Below are 15,214 nucleotides of genomic sequence, written 5' to 3' on the forward strand. Positions count from 1 at the left end.
ATGATCCTTGTTAATACCAAATTCATTTACCACCATTTCATTAAAACGGATGGGGAGGTCAACTTGGGAATTACTTTCCCAATAGACAGTACACCATAACACTGTTGTGCCCTTACTGGAATACGCTTCATCTATGCCTGCTTTTATGATATTTATTAATAATACAAAATACCATACGATACCAAGTAATTCATGTTAATTTATCTATTAAACCTCTTAATTCAACACTGTTGAGAGGATAATACAAGTCTACGAGGATAATATAAGTCTATGATTTTTTTCTAAATTACTGGAAGTTACTATAGTGCAGCATTGCCACCTGTTGGACATTTTATGTATTACATTATTGAATATTAGTACTGTATGAGCTTTTCAAATAAAATATAGTTTATTTCATTTACTAAAAATCGAAACTCTTGAGCAGGGCATGTAAACATCCCCGGAGCACAAAAGAGTCTCAAACAATCAGCAGCGCAGAGAAAACAGCAGAAAACATTTAAAATCAAGTTATTTCACAAATACATACAGATTTTCACATTATTTCTTTACTTATGAAAATCTAGTCCACCTGCCTCTGAAAGCCTCAAACTTAGACACACAATTTTTTCAGGCAGGATCATGATCCACATTTTTATCATGCAAATATTTTGCATGATACTAAGCAGTAAAATCAAAAGCTATATTCATAGGTCCAGAAAAAAAAAAAAGAATGACCGACCATTTAGGCCAAAGTATGGGTGAAAAGTATGACCAAAATCTAATTTAAATTGCTTATTTTATTTTGTTTGATTTTTCCCTTGTTATTAAAAATTAGAACAATGATACAGATTAAAGGGATACTTCACCCAAAATGACCCCCCCTACAATGGTCAAAAGTGCCCCAGAACTGTTTGCTGTCCTACATTCTTCAGAATATCTCATTTCAACAGGACAAAAAAATTATACAGTCATTTTTCCTACGACGGTAGTCAATGATGGCCCAGTTGCTAACATTCTGTCATTCTTCCAAATATCTTTCTTTGTGTTCATCAGAATATTTATACAGATTTGAGGGTGAGTAAACGATGACAGAATTTTCATTTTTCGGGTGGAGAATCCCTTTAAGGAAGATACAAATGAATTACCATTTTCAGGTACAGTAGGGCTGTTTAAAAGCAGCATTTGACGAAAGAAATAGTGGTATGGTTGGTAAGGTGTCTAGCCAGTGTGCAGTCTCTCGTGCTCCCGCAGGCTTTGTACCCAAGTGAAACTCTTTCCTCAATGTGAGCACGTTTACGCTTTCTCTCCGGTATGAATTCTGTGGTGCCGTTTCAAATGGGTAGCTGTAGTGAAGCTTTAAATAAAATAATGTAAGCTGTTATTGTAAAACTTTATGTGTTTATATTAAGTACTGTATATACTTTGAATTAGGTTTGTTAAAACATCTCCAAATATCACTGGATAAATATACACACTTTACAATTTCCAACAGTTAAAGGATGTTTGTAGTGAAGTATAACTCCAGAGCAATTGCATGTCATTACTCTTGTCCACTTATTAGGCAATATTTGATTAATAGTTAGAGAGCCAGATTTAAAACTCAAAAGATTGCAAGTTCGATTCCCAGGCTGGCAGGTTTCCAAGGCTTTATTATAGGTGACCCCCAATGGGATCACCATGGCATATTGTTCACATATTTAAATTAAGTTTATAATTTTAAATCCATTTACATAAAAAGTACATAAAAACTTAGACTTACGGTTTTCACATTGACTGTATTCCTTAAAAATGTCTTTCTGATCCTCAGCCTCCTCCTACACTTTAGTATTGAAAGGCGTTTACAATTAGCCTTTCAGGATAGGCTGTTTCCACCTCTTTTATGGCCTTTTAGCTAACAAAGTCAAACCAAAAACTTAAAATGGATATGTTTGAAATACATTAATTTAAAGGCATATATTACATGACATATTGGACATGTAACTGTGGGCCTAACATTTCATTCTCTACCTCTGTCACAGCAGACCTTCATCCTCTAATGCAATGCAAATTAATTATCATGGTTAGTGTGTACTTAAGTGTTAAACAAGTTTTTTTTTGTAAGATTATGACAATTGTAGCAGTTTCTACAATTAAAAGAGTCTCCGTTAATATGACTACATCAGCAACTGTTGCAAATAAAGCTGATACAATGCAAAGTCAGTTTTCAGAAAACCAAATAAAGGTCGATTTTTTAAGGAACATACAGAGAAGGAAAAAAGAGAGGTTTAATACTGCCTTCAAAATTAGCAATGTGATCAAATACAACACAATTTTGGTAAAATACCATGGTAGGCACGTTAAAATAACAGTTACAAACATCTCAACAAATCTACAGTTTATGTAACAAAGAGCCATGATGAGTATATATTTAAAATATTATAGTATAAAAATAGTGCATATATTTAAATTATTTATATATTTAATTAAATAATTAATTTATAGCGTTTATAATTTTATAAACACATAATTTAAATCATTTAATTTTATGATTTTTAATCCCGCACTTTATACACTGATGCAGATTTAAGTCTTCTGTGAAAAAAAACTCTGATTTATAACGTTGTTTGACAGTCAAAAACTTTAAGCTTCCTGGCCGTTTTGATGGTAACATTGTCCATTGACAATGTCTTCATGTTGTTTCTGTGAGCGCGCGTAAACTTTCGGGAGGTTGATTAATCTCTTCAAACGGGTTCTGGAACCGGCATACTCAGAGTAAACAAGGTTTGGGTTAACCAACCCAGAGTTCAGGGTTTAGCTGACGGTAAATTAACCCTGCTTTCTGGAATACCCCCCAGATCGTTGACCATAACAGTTACCCAAGGGATGTTTGTCAAATATGTAAAATTGATGTTGAAACGGTGGAACATTTATTTTTTCAGTGCAAATTGGTGTATTGTTTTTGGATTGATGCATTTGAATGGATGCAGCAGAAAATACCTGCTAGTTTAACATTATCATGTGAAAATATAAAATTTTGTTTGATAATTAAAAGCAAAGATACATCGTTTGTGGTGAATAATATACTTCTTTTATTGAAATTCTATATTCATGAATGTACATTTTTTAAAGTCCCCCCTAGGTTGACTGTTTTTCAAGAGGAGTTTTATTTATATGTTAATTGTTTAAAAGAGGTGAATAGTACAAAAGCTAAATATTTTATATTCTTTGTTGATGGATTTTGGTTTCACGGTGTGATTTTACAGCGTTTCTTTCTTTTCTTCTTTTGTTTGTTTGTTTGTTTATATATTTGTTTATGTAATATATTCGGAATCTATGGTGTACAATTCACTACAGATTGTGGAGGATGAATGTTGTTATTGTCTTTTTGTTGTTAATCATAAATCATAATAAAGGATTGATAAAAACCCAAGGGATAGTCTCGCGTGAACTTATCGCCGCTTTCTTTGGCCAAGGCCCGCCCAAGAGGCCATATGACTGACAGGTAAAGCAGCCAATCACGCTTCGTTTTGTGCAGCATCGTGTTTAGGGGCGTGGAAATGTCCCTGCAGTAACAGACCGGTGTACATTCATTCGTGTCAAAAGTTAACAGCAACAACATGATTATAAGTTTATGCCCTGAACCTCGCATACTTTTAAGAGTTAAGCGTTTAGTCGATCGTGATGAATTCTTATAGCTACCGTTGTAAACACAACAGCTTACTTCTTAGATCAGAAGGCTTTGTGTTGTTTCCAGGCGGACCGTGAAATCCTGTGAAATTCAACCAATCAGATGACGACTTCGAACGTCCTGAAGTGTTTCCAGAAAAGTGTGCAAATGTCCGTGGGCGTACCCAAAGGGACAACAGATTTGACTGTTTGTATTCATTGCTGTTTTGTTTTTAAAAACGGATAATACATTTGCCACCACTACTTATTATTTAAAAAAATAATTTCATAAAACTCTTCTCTCTCTCAACTCTCCTGTGGTTTCTGTGGTCTCCTGTGACTTTGTGGTTTAAATGCTTTGTTTACACCTAGGAATATAAAAACACAGCTAATTTATTTTAAGGCATTCCGACTTGGACCCCAGTGTACATTGTCTTTTTAGAACTTTAATTTACTATTAAATAGGACTAATGTAAGATTATGCCAAGCTAGCTAATATGGGCCCGGTTTCACAGAAAAGGCTTAAGGGTAGTCACCAACTAAAATGAATGTTTGAGCTGTCTTAAATGAAAATAACATGCCCTGAAATATCTTAAGATATGTCAGTGTCATTGTTTTGTCTCATGATGAACACCAGTAATGTTTTTTCAAAAGCATTTTTATAAAAGCGACTTAAATATAATAATTTATCTAAGGCCAAGTCCTGGCTTAAGCTAAGCCTCGTCTTTGAAACCAGGCCATGGTGTTTTATTTAGAATTTAAACAAGATTATTTTTTGGTATCAAGTTTTTACGGTTACACCACATTGACATTTCCACAATCATTCCAGAAATATTCTCTCGAAAAGAATTAAAACCAGGGCCTGGATGTATAAAACTTCTCAAAAATGCTCTTAAGAGTAGTTTTAAACTTTGACTTAAGTGTCAAAAAATTCTTAGTAAGAAGTACTTTTTTAAGAGTAGGAGACTTTTATAAAGAATATAAAAACAACTTTCAGTGAAGTTTAAGTACTGATTCTTAAGTTCTGACTTAAGTGTAGTAAACTAAGGACTACAATGATTTAAACACAAAATGGCCGCCCAATAGGGAGCCTGCAAGAGTGAAGTCATAGCAGCATGGCACCATTTATTCATGACTGAATTAAGACATGACTTAATTCAGACATTACACCCATATTTTATATATATATTTATATTTGAAAAATTGCAATATTTGTTAAACATTTGCATATATATATATATACAGCTGCAATCCATAACTTATTTGGGTAAAATAAACCAAAATTCAGTTATTGAGTTATGTATTACATAAAAATCAATGTTGAAAACTGTCTGCCTACCTTCCCCTGATTTACAACGGTAAGCTTATAATAGTGATTGATATATTGAGCTGTACTATTTTGTGGGAAATTTAACATCGGTTGACTTCAACCCATATGAAGATAAATACATAAAGTAACATGCAATTTCATTTTTCAAACAGAGATGGCGACAGAGATGCAGAAATTAAACATTGCAGTTTTAAAAAAATATTTTACATTATGCTCAAAAATATTACAAATATGTATCCATTTAGGCTTGGCTTAGCACACTTTTAATTGAGTTTTAACAGTTAATTTAAATAATTAAGCTGCTGAATCCCATCCTTCTATATTGCACTCACAGCTGGATATGAAGAAAAGACCAAAGCTGCAAATCCTTAAAAAATGTTTAATTTAACATTATTTTATATTATTATATTATTTAATTAACTGTCATCTAACACATTGTTTCTTTGTTGTAAAGTCCATGGTCTCTGCCTCTTTAATACCATCTTGTTACTCTTACCTAGGTTAGGAGACCTCTTCAGCTCTCTTAAATAATTTAGGAGCTGAGACCTAATCTTTTGAACCTTTATGAATGACACTTAGTAAAATGACATCATTCTTAGAATTTTGACACACTTAGAAGTCAATATTTACTCTAAGATGCTTTATACATACGGGCCCTGAATTTCAGTATTGGTCCTCAGAAAAGAGAATGTACGCAAGTAAATAGCAAATTCATGCCAAAATTGTAAACCCTTTTAAACGTAACTAAACTACAGGGACACAAAAAAAAATGAGCGTCACGTCATTGACCCATAAGTTAAAGTTACTTGGCCAACTTTGGCAAATCCTCAGAGCCAGTGAGTAAGTAATAAAAAAACAATCTCAACCATTTCGTAAAGATTAACTTGGGTGCCCTTTACACCACTTTTTCCTGTGAGTGCAAAGAGTACTTGATGCTATAAAACTCTGCCCACACGAGGAGCAGTGGTAAGGTCTCTCACCAGTGTGCAGTCGCTCATGGTCCCGCAGGTTTCTTATACGAGTGAAAGTCTTTCCACACTGCGAGCACTTGTACGGTTTCTCTCCGGTATGAATTCTGTGGTGCTGTTTCAAAGAGGAAACTGAAGTGAAGTTTTTTCCACACACAGAGCACACATGAGATGTCCCACCTGTGTGCGATTGCTCATGCTGTTTAAGAGAGTTAAGATATGAATATGTCTTTTCACAGAAGGAACAGGCATAAGGCTTCACAGCTGCATGAGTCTTTATGTGCGTTCTCAGGGAATTTGAAGAAATGAATGTTTTACTGCACTGTTCACACTGAAATGATCTCACTCCAGAATGATAAAGAAGATGCTCTCTGAGAGCCGTCAACCACGCAAAACTTTTTCCACACTGGTCGCATGTGTAAGGTCTTTCTCCAGTGTGAATTCGCTTGTGTTCAATAAGGCTGGCTTTACTAGTTAAAGTCTTTCCACACTGGTCACATCCATACGGTCTCTCTCCAGTATGAGTTCTCATGTGCCTATTACGAGCGCCTGTACAGCTGAGGGTCTTTCCACACTGAGGGCACGTAAGTGAATCTTTGGCAGTTTCTGCTTGAAATGATGACAAATTCTTCTCAGTATTGAAGTAGCTCAAAGATTTATCTCCCGTTATTATCTCCTCCGTTTCATTCCGTTCTGAATTTTCCTGCTTCACCTCCATCAGTTCTAAAATGAACATCGAAAAACATTATGGTCGATCGATCGATATGACACAATCAGTTTCAGAAGTGCTCAGTACGACTTTTACTGTGTTCGTCTCTTCATGTGATACTAAACATTAAGAGAAGATAAATACCTGAATAAATCAAATCACCTTCATCTGTCTGTTCTCTCGCTTCTGTGATTTCAGTTTTCAGCTTCATCCCGCAGTCCAGCAGGTTCACTGATGTCTGCTGGTCTTTCTGTAACATCTGAACATGTTTGAGTGAAACCACAGAGACATACACAGCATGCATCCTAGAATTAACATTAAAACAAAGACAGGATCCAATTTTGGAGCTTCAGTCTCTTTAAACTAGCATGGAGGCCAATGGCATTCATAGAGAGCAAATGGTGTCATTAGAACAGCATCCTCGTTTGTGTTTTGCTGATAACAGAAAGACATACAGGTAAGCAAAAGCTTAATGAATGGAAAATGACGAAACGTTTTTTAGGTCAATTAATAATTACTCAATAATGACCCAGCAAACAAAAAGGTGACAGTTCATTTTTCTCGATGTAAAGAACGAAATAAACGTTTAACATGTACAAACCTTTCTGTCAGCACTAAAACCTGATTTCAATACGATCACTGACGAGAGCAAAGGGAGAAGAACACACAACAATACTTGACAAATCTGCGAGCTGTTCTTTCTTCGCGTGGTTTTCCGACCGTGGTGCGTTTGCGCCACCTGCTGGACTGGAGCGTGACAACAACAGATCGTTTACCATAACAGTAAAGGGACCACCAAGATGTCCAAAAGTCTTGACTGTTTGTATTCGTTCGTAATGCTGTTTCGGTTTTTAAAACGGGTAAAAAATTTGAACAAATCATATCAACAAATTAAAGCTCTAAATGTTTTGACCCTTTGTGATCTCATTTACTATGTATGTGACTGGTGCCCTATTATCACTATTCATATCTGTAAAACCAATGATTAAATTACAACTAAAGCACAAAAACGTTTACAAGAGCACAGAATTAAGTTTACTCTCAAAATGCCACCCGGGTATTATTATTTTTAACCTTTTAAAATGTACACAACATGTTATGTCATGTGTATACTATAATGGATACAACTTTTATTGTTTAGACTAGAGGGTTAAAATTACAGGCTCCCCTTTCTTTTGTGTTGTTCCACGATACATGCACATAATGATACCTTAAATGAAACTGACGGGTCCTCAATAATATAACATATTATAATAAAATAACGTTTTAAATAACAAAACACATATTTAAGTCAAGGCTACATGTGTTGATTTTTATGTTAAATTATACTGTCTTTAAACCTAGCTAAATAAACCAAACAATAACACAATAAACCAAAGGTTGAACTCTGTTGTGTGTATGTCCCATCAGCTCAACACACACAATTTACAGTACACCTAACACAAATGAAATATAACATATGGCAGTAAAACAATAAACACCGTAAGAACATGTTCTTGTCATTCATGTCATTTTATATCATGGCACTGCAAAAATGATAGAATTATGAATAACAAATAAATAAAAATACACACAACGGAACAATTATATCCTCCTTAGCCGTACTTCCTTGGAAGTATGTTCCGTAGCAGTCAGAGGCATTCTGGCCCTGTTTACACCTGGTATTGACATCTGTTTCAGGCAACCAAATGTGGACAAGCGAGACAGATCAGCATTTGCATCTCAGCAAACGCATATCTTGTGACCATCTGTAATTGGGTTTTAAGTAGAGTCGCTAAAGTTTGTGAATACTGTACACTGTACACCACATATTCTACTGTATATCAGTGTTTTACTACGTGTGCAAAAAGCCCAGAAAAAGCACAAAAAGTCAACACTGTGTTCAATAACACTGTGTTCAATGACTTTCAAATATACAGTCAATCTTCTATATTAACTGAACTTCAGATTATGGCCAAGAAGTCTTAGGCATGTATGTCCTGGCTTTCCACAAAATTTTGGGCTTTGGACCTTGATCAGATCTGTATTAGGCACTCATTACTTACAACTGGAATGGCCAATACAATATAAACACCAGGTATAAACATGGCATCTGGGTCAAAGTTAATGTGGAGGTGATGACCCGAATGCCAAAGTACAGTCGAAGCTGCTCCAGAAAGATGAAGGTTAAAACATTTACATTTACGCATTTGGCAGACGCTTTTATCCAAAGCGACTGACATTGCATTATCCTATACATTGTTTGTGCCATTCTCTAACCACTGAGCTGCAGGAAAACAGTGTGAACAATCAGACGGATTCCCGCTGGCATGAGGCCCTGCGGAGATGAAGCATACGATTTCTCTGAATATGTAACAGATTCTTTATGTATTAATGGACATTGTGTTTTACCCTGTAAAAAGCTTTAGGTCCAAGTTTGGCAGTATCCGTCAGACAGTGAACTAACCCCTAAGACAGAAACTATAGCATCAGACTTTCAGATTTCAAATTTTTCAACTTCAACTTTGAGCTTGTTACTTTTGCATGTTTTCAATAATCTTAAAATAAATTTTACATTACAGGATGGTCTGTATTAGGGATGCACGATGTAGGTACAGTAGAAACAGTAATTACTAATGTGTAAATTATAGAAACAAATGCATGTTGTTTGAATCAGACTGCTGTGCTTTCTGTCTTGAGACCTGTTGAGACATGTGGCTAAGAAATTTTTTTCTGGGTTGCTCTGGAAGAACATCTATAATTTGTTGATTAAATAAAAATTATAACAGAAAAGTTTGAAGATTAAAGAACCTTTAGTGTAAAGAAGGCTTGGTACATGATTTTCAGGGGGAAAAAGAGAACTAATGGTTACCTTGTGTTCTGCAGTCAATGTTTTCAAATAAAAGCATGTTGTACACTTTTTGCCTTTTGTTTTGGTCTTAGGGAATTTTATATTTATATTTAGATACAGCACATCGGCCAATATATCGGATATCAGCTTCCAATGTTAAAGAATTATCGGGTATCGGACAAAATTTACATATCGGTGCATCCCTAGTCTGTGTATTTAAAGTGATAGAAATGAGAATTCTGTCATCATTTACTCATCCTCTTGTCATTTCAAACCTGTATGACTTTCTTTCACAGAATACAAAAGATATTTCGAAGAATGTTGGTAACCAAACGCTGGCATCCGTTCACTTCTATCGTACGGACACAAAAACCAATGCAAGTGAGTGGGTGCCAGTTAACAACATTCTTCAAAATATCTTCTTTTGTGTTCTGTGGAAGAAATAAAGTCATACAGATTTTAAATGACATGAGGGTGAGTGAATGATGACAGAATTTTTATTTTGGGGTGAACTTTGCTAAAGTGATATCTAAATCAAGCAGTTCCACTTGTTTAAGCACAGCTGACAGTCACATTTGTAAACTTGGTCAATAAAATCACCATATAATTTCTTTTCACATTCTTCTGTAAAAAAAACTATTCTGTATCGTAGATCACATGGAATTAATTGAGTAAACTTTACTTAATACAATTGTGTTCTTGCTTTTTTTAACCAAAATTTAAGTTACAATTATAGAAAAAAATCTCTGAATTCTAAATGCACAAATTATTGAGTGAATTCAACTTAATGTTATCATGTTCAACCCACTTAAACTTGTATAAAGGATCTTTACATAATTTTTTGTGGTGGGACTACATGAATTTGTTGAGTTAATTTCCCTAACTGAGCAGTGAATTTAGAGTTCCCAGCATGCTTTGCATGCGACAGCATTAGGAGAGTCATTTTTGTGAAAAAGTGCTATTTTAGGTGTTTTACGATAAAATGAAAGATTTGATCGTGTTTATTTCTCAGTTGTCTTTTAAGATTTAGAAGAGATTCTGTTTGTATTTTTGAGTTTTGTGGTTACCATCGTTCAGAAGAGTGGTGCTTGTGCTTAGGTTATGGGAGAGCGCACGATGTGTTTTTTTCACTCAGTGAACAGTAATGCTGCTAATGCAGTACAACTCTCAGCTTACTTGCACATTCTATACGTTGTAAACAATAATAAATGTTAAACTGAAGTTAAAAAAGATCAAGAAGTTAACGCCAATGCTCAAATTAGTATTTCTTCTTGCTTTTTTAAGTTTATCATGTGACGTGCGCTTATATAATTTAGGTAATTTTACTTGATTTATTCATGGAATATGTTAAAAATATGCTTTAAAGTACTCAGTGTCATTTTTTACAGTGTAGCTATGACAATAATAACTGAAGTCATTCAGTCTGCACTGACCTCCAATGACTCGTCTTCAAAAAAGTGTACAAATATATTGATCAAATCACCATATACAATACATAACACATTTATTTAACCACAAGCAACTGCAATTATGTCCCTTTGTCAGGGCAACCAGTTTCCTGAGAGACACAGCTTCATGGACACAGACCAGCACTGTCTATTCTGCTCAGGACAGCTCATGTGAGTAGCTAAATTATTTCAGGTATATGACAGACAAATGGACAGAAGGTGATGACCAGGTGGTTTGTTTTTTTAGGCCGGAAGCCTGTTTAGAGTTCAGTATGAGAGTTCAACCACCCAACCATCTATAGTAGACCAAGTGGTAATTTTAAAGGCATTATTTGTTTTCTTCAAATTCCTTTTATCTTTGTTGTATAAAAAAAACGTATGACTGACAGATAAGAACTGATCAAGTGAGAAGCCAGTGTGTATTCACTCCAGCACAACAGTGCCCCCTGCTGCTTCAAGTGCTGCTTTGAGCTTTTCTGCCTCTTCTTTAGACACATTAGCACGGATCTCTTGAGGTAGTGACTCCACAAGTTTCTTGGCCTGTAAATATAATGCAATTATAACCATGTATTAATAAAAGACAAACTAAATAATTAAGCAGCTCTGCACTGTATATTTTCAGTATTTTCTTTTTCTGCAGCTTACTTTAGGTTTTAGGAACAAAGCTAATAATGTGCAAACAAGAGACTAACAGAAACTTAGACTGGCCTATGTCTTCTTGCCACAGTGGCTGACAAATAATTTCTAATAATATTTCAGCCATTATATACATAATATAATAATATATTTCAGATATTAGATGTTATATACACAATATACAGTTTATATACAAACTTACTTGTACAAGGTTCAGGCCCTGAATGCAATTCTTCACTTCTTTGATCAATTTCACTTTATCCTCTGCCTTCAGTTCTGTCAGTTTCACTGTAAAATGGGTTTTCTCTTTTTTGGCAGGTACAGCCTCCTCCTCCGCCGCCTGCAAATGTATTAAAAATGTCAAAGAAACGGCACTTTTATTAAATAACAGTGCCGTACATTTAATAAAACGTCACCTGAGCAGCAGGTGCTGCTGATACCGCCCCCATGGCCATCATTCCAACATCCTGAATGTTTAACGTTTTCTGATGAGGGACAAAAAACATCAACGGGACATGACGAATATAATTACACAGATCTATTATGTCATTAGGTTTTTTACAGTCATGCTTTACCTTAAGTAACTCATTGAGATCTGACACTTCTATGAGAGTGAGCCTGGCAATGTCATTGACAAGCTGTTGGATTTTGGGCGAGTATTGCTTGGGTGCTCCATCAAGAGGAGGTGTGGCAATGGCATCAGATGGACTGACGGCACTTGTCTTGAGCGGTCGCAGGGCACACAGTGTTGGCATCTGTAGATTGTGTCTGTAAAATGTGTTCAGACAGCAGTAATGAGAACATGCACGTGGTGTCAAAAAGTGAAAATCCGGTCTTCATTTACTCACCCTAATGTGATTTAAAACATGACTTTCTTCTCCAGAACACAAAAGAACATTCTTAAAAACCAAACAACTTTGACCCCATGGACTTCCATTGTATGGACACAAAACTACAGAGACATTTCTCAAAATATCTTCTTTTGTGTTCCATAGAAGAGTCATATGGATGGCTGGTAAAATAGTATATGTGCTCCAGATAACTGGTTTCTGCATTTTAAGTAGCCTATCTATTAGGGGTTTGTGAAAAAATCGATTCACATATGAATCGCAATTCAGTCCTCTAGCGATTCTTAGCGATTCACAGATTTCCAAAAATTGATTTTCTAGTTAAAATAACAATTGGTGATGTTGTCGGAACAAAAAAGGCAGAACTTTTTTGCGAGAGCAGTGCGGCACCAGGACAGTCGAGAACAGTGAAATCCCACTGTTGGCACTAAAATGGCTGTAACTCATGAATTCTTTTTTGAATGAAAATTAGCAGATTATTGCTAAAAAAAAAAAAGAAATCACAAAAAAATGTAAGTGATTTTGCTATGTTTATTGTAATAAAAAAAACTATAAAAGCTTTGTTTTTCTTTTATAAAAAAATAATTTAAAATAATTATGGATCTCTCCCCAAAATGTCATAAGTCAAAGTCTCAAGGATCACCAATTGTTGTCAAGTTTGGTCTTGACACATCAAATTTTGATGTGTCTGTGAGCTTTTTAGCTCCAATATTGCAAAAATCCACTAGGGGACCATATGCTTTCCATTGGTTTTAACACTTGATCTGAAATTTGACCACAACAGTCATTGAGATGCATTTTTTTTTACTTTTCCAATTAACAGACACAATGAAAAAATCCACAAGCACAGAAACAAAATAAAAACCATAAATTTGTGTTTAACTATACTGTGAGAAGGAAAAGGACATAAACATTTTTAAGCCCACTCTTCAAAAAAAAGAAACAATTACTCTTCCTACACACATTATTCTATAAAACGGTGATGAAATATGTTTTCTAGAGACTTTCCAACGATATCATGTTTGTCACAATAAGATAAGAATTCACATGCAAAATCTTTAAGTAAATCAGCTGTCCCAGATACGGGACGGTGCCAGTTAAGGGGCTAAACATACATCACATCAAATTTTGAGAAAGAATCGTTATTAAAAATTGTGAATCGATTTTTAATCGAATCGTGACCCCAAGAATCGATATGAATCGAATCGTGAGGTACCAAAAGATTCCCACCCCTACTATCTAGTATCACACCTTGTTTTGTTTAATGCGAAACACTAAAATGTATATTTTACCCGTGTAATAAATGATATAATAAGCAACCCCTTCAGAGAAAAACTGCTGGGTTCTGATTCCTTTGTTAGAGATCATTTTGCAATGACAGATGTCTAGCTGACTGACATGTAACAGACACATTTCCCAACATTGAATGTGACTTTTGGACCCCAAATTATTAACAAAAGCAACTTTACATCTCAAATAGACAAAAGAAGCATACCAGTATAAAGAAAGCGAAGAAAAAATGTTATACATTTGTGCTATTCATAACACATTAAGAGTAGTGACCTTCTGATCTGTTTAGTTCCTGGAGGACATCACAAAACCACTATAAATCAATTCACTTATATTCCCCTACTCTTGTTTCTGGTGTTTAGATATAGCAGTTTAAGACGGATCAGTCTCTACTGCACACATAAATGAGGATGTCAATTACATCTCAAATGGTTATCTGACCCTATCCTGAACATTTTCACTTAAAGTAGTTAGGAAACAGAACATTTAAAGCTTTGTATTGACAACAATGTTTCTGACACGTCTACAGGACAACGTGAAATCTAATGTCCTTGAATGTTCGTCCTAAAGCCGGTTTTACGCATGGTTCACTGGGGTCTAGCCGTTATGTCACCCGCTCTCTACTCACCGGTGGGTGTTTGCCGTTATCCGCAGCGCGGCCCGGACGCAATATCTCGTGCAGTACATGACAAACAATATATAGTACAAAACACTTCTGTAAACAGTGCCCGTAAAACAAGCTAACACTGTAAATGCCTGTCAGAGGTTCACTTGCAAAAGCACATGGCGTCCTCCACTCGCTTTTCCTGACCTACCCACAATGCATTTGCGCGCATGGACAAAACTTTATTTAAAACTCGTCCGTAACATGCGTTCTGTAAGGTCGCCGCCATATTGGAGCGGGAAAGACTGCCCAACACCTACTTGGGCATATGTTATATGAACGTCTTTTACAATTATTATCCAATAAAAACGTCAAATCAATGAGAAGAGTTTTTGCAATTAATCATGACCATGATTTTTTCATATCTTACAGTCAGGATTCTGACCGTATAAATAATTCTTCCTTGACATGAGTTGCCAGTTTAGCTCATCACACATACATTTAAAGGTTTAATGTGTGAAATTTTTGAAGGATCTATCGACAGAAATGTGTTCAGAGGTGTATAAAGAGCTTACAAATGAAGCGTTATATTTCATTATCTCAGAATGAGCTTTTCTATCTACATACACCGCGGGTCCCCTTGCATGGAATTCACCATGTTGTTTCTACAGTAGCCCCGTACAGTAACGGACAAACTGCTCTACAGATACATATATATAACTTATATACGTTATCTCTTTTGGCAAAGAAGCGAAAATGTGATAACATCTTAGTTCTGTGTCAGCCACCATAGTGCTTTGAAAGGGAGGGGGGAGTGAACCATTGGTTGCAATTAATTCGCAACCTCACCGCTACATGCCATGATAACAATGAAAAATAATATAAAGAAAACATCAGAAGAGGGTTTTTAGAGTTACAATTATCTTG

At 35.3% G+C, this 15,214-nt stretch overlaps 2 protein-coding genes across 2 annotated transcripts; both read right to left on the reverse strand.

The window, feature by feature from the left end:
• Nucleotides 1–597: 597 nt before the first annotated feature.
• Nucleotides 598–7,327, reverse strand: LOC130562247 (gastrula zinc finger protein XlCGF7.1-like). Its single transcript, XM_057347145.1, has 3 exons — nucleotides 7,233–7,327; nucleotides 6,794–6,890; nucleotides 598–6,645 (listed from the first exon to the last, which is right to left on the reverse strand). Exons 2-3 carry the CDS (start codon nucleotides 6,888–6,890, stop codon nucleotides 5,834–5,836), a joined length of 909 nt encoding a protein of 302 aa, XP_057203128.1. The 5' UTR covers nucleotides 7,233–7,327; the 3' UTR covers nucleotides 598–5,833.
• Nucleotides 7,328–10,948: 3,621 nt separating this feature from the next.
• On the reverse strand, nucleotides 10,949–14,510 carry mrpl12 (mitochondrial ribosomal protein L12). Its single transcript, XM_057346216.1, has 5 exons — nucleotides 14,312–14,510; nucleotides 12,121–12,313; nucleotides 11,962–12,030; nucleotides 11,748–11,885; nucleotides 10,949–11,449 (listed from the first exon to the last, which is right to left on the reverse strand). Exons 1-5 carry the CDS (start codon nucleotides 14,368–14,370, stop codon nucleotides 11,333–11,335), a joined length of 576 nt encoding a protein of 191 aa, XP_057202199.1. The 5' UTR covers nucleotides 14,371–14,510; the 3' UTR covers nucleotides 10,949–11,332.
• Between the last annotated feature and the right edge of the window lie 704 nt (nucleotides 14,511–15,214).

This window comes from Triplophysa rosa, linkage group LG11 (assembly GCF_024868665.1).
Source record: "Triplophysa rosa linkage group LG11, Trosa_1v2, whole genome shotgun sequence".
NCBI classification, from domain to species: Eukaryota; Metazoa; Chordata; class Actinopteri; order Cypriniformes; family Nemacheilidae; genus Triplophysa; species Triplophysa rosa.

What these genes read in the sequence shown, in the direction of transcription:
- LOC130562247 (XM_057347145.1), bottom strand. Translation starts at nt 6,890, where the DNA reads ATGTTACAGAAAGACCAGCAGACATCAGTGAACCTGCTGGACTGCGGG. An exon ending in GAGAGAACAGACAGATGAAG is followed by an intron (nt 6,646 to 6,793) that starts GTGATTTGATTT and finishes TGTTCATTTTAG; the next exon opens with AACTGATGGAGGTGAAGCAG.
- mrpl12 (XM_057346216.1), bottom strand. Translation starts at nt 14,370, where the DNA reads ATGTACTGCACGAGATATTGCGTCCGGGCCGCGCTGCGGATAACGGCA. An exon ending in ATCTCAATGAGTTACTTAAG is followed by an intron (nt 12,031 to 12,120) that starts GTAAAGCATGAC and finishes GTCCCTCATCAG; the next exon opens with AAAACGTTAAACATTCAGGA. An exon ending in AGGGCCTGAACCTTGTACAA is followed by an intron (nt 11,450 to 11,747) that starts GTAAGTTTGTAT and finishes TTATATTTACAG; the next exon opens with GCCAAGAAACTTGTGGAGTC.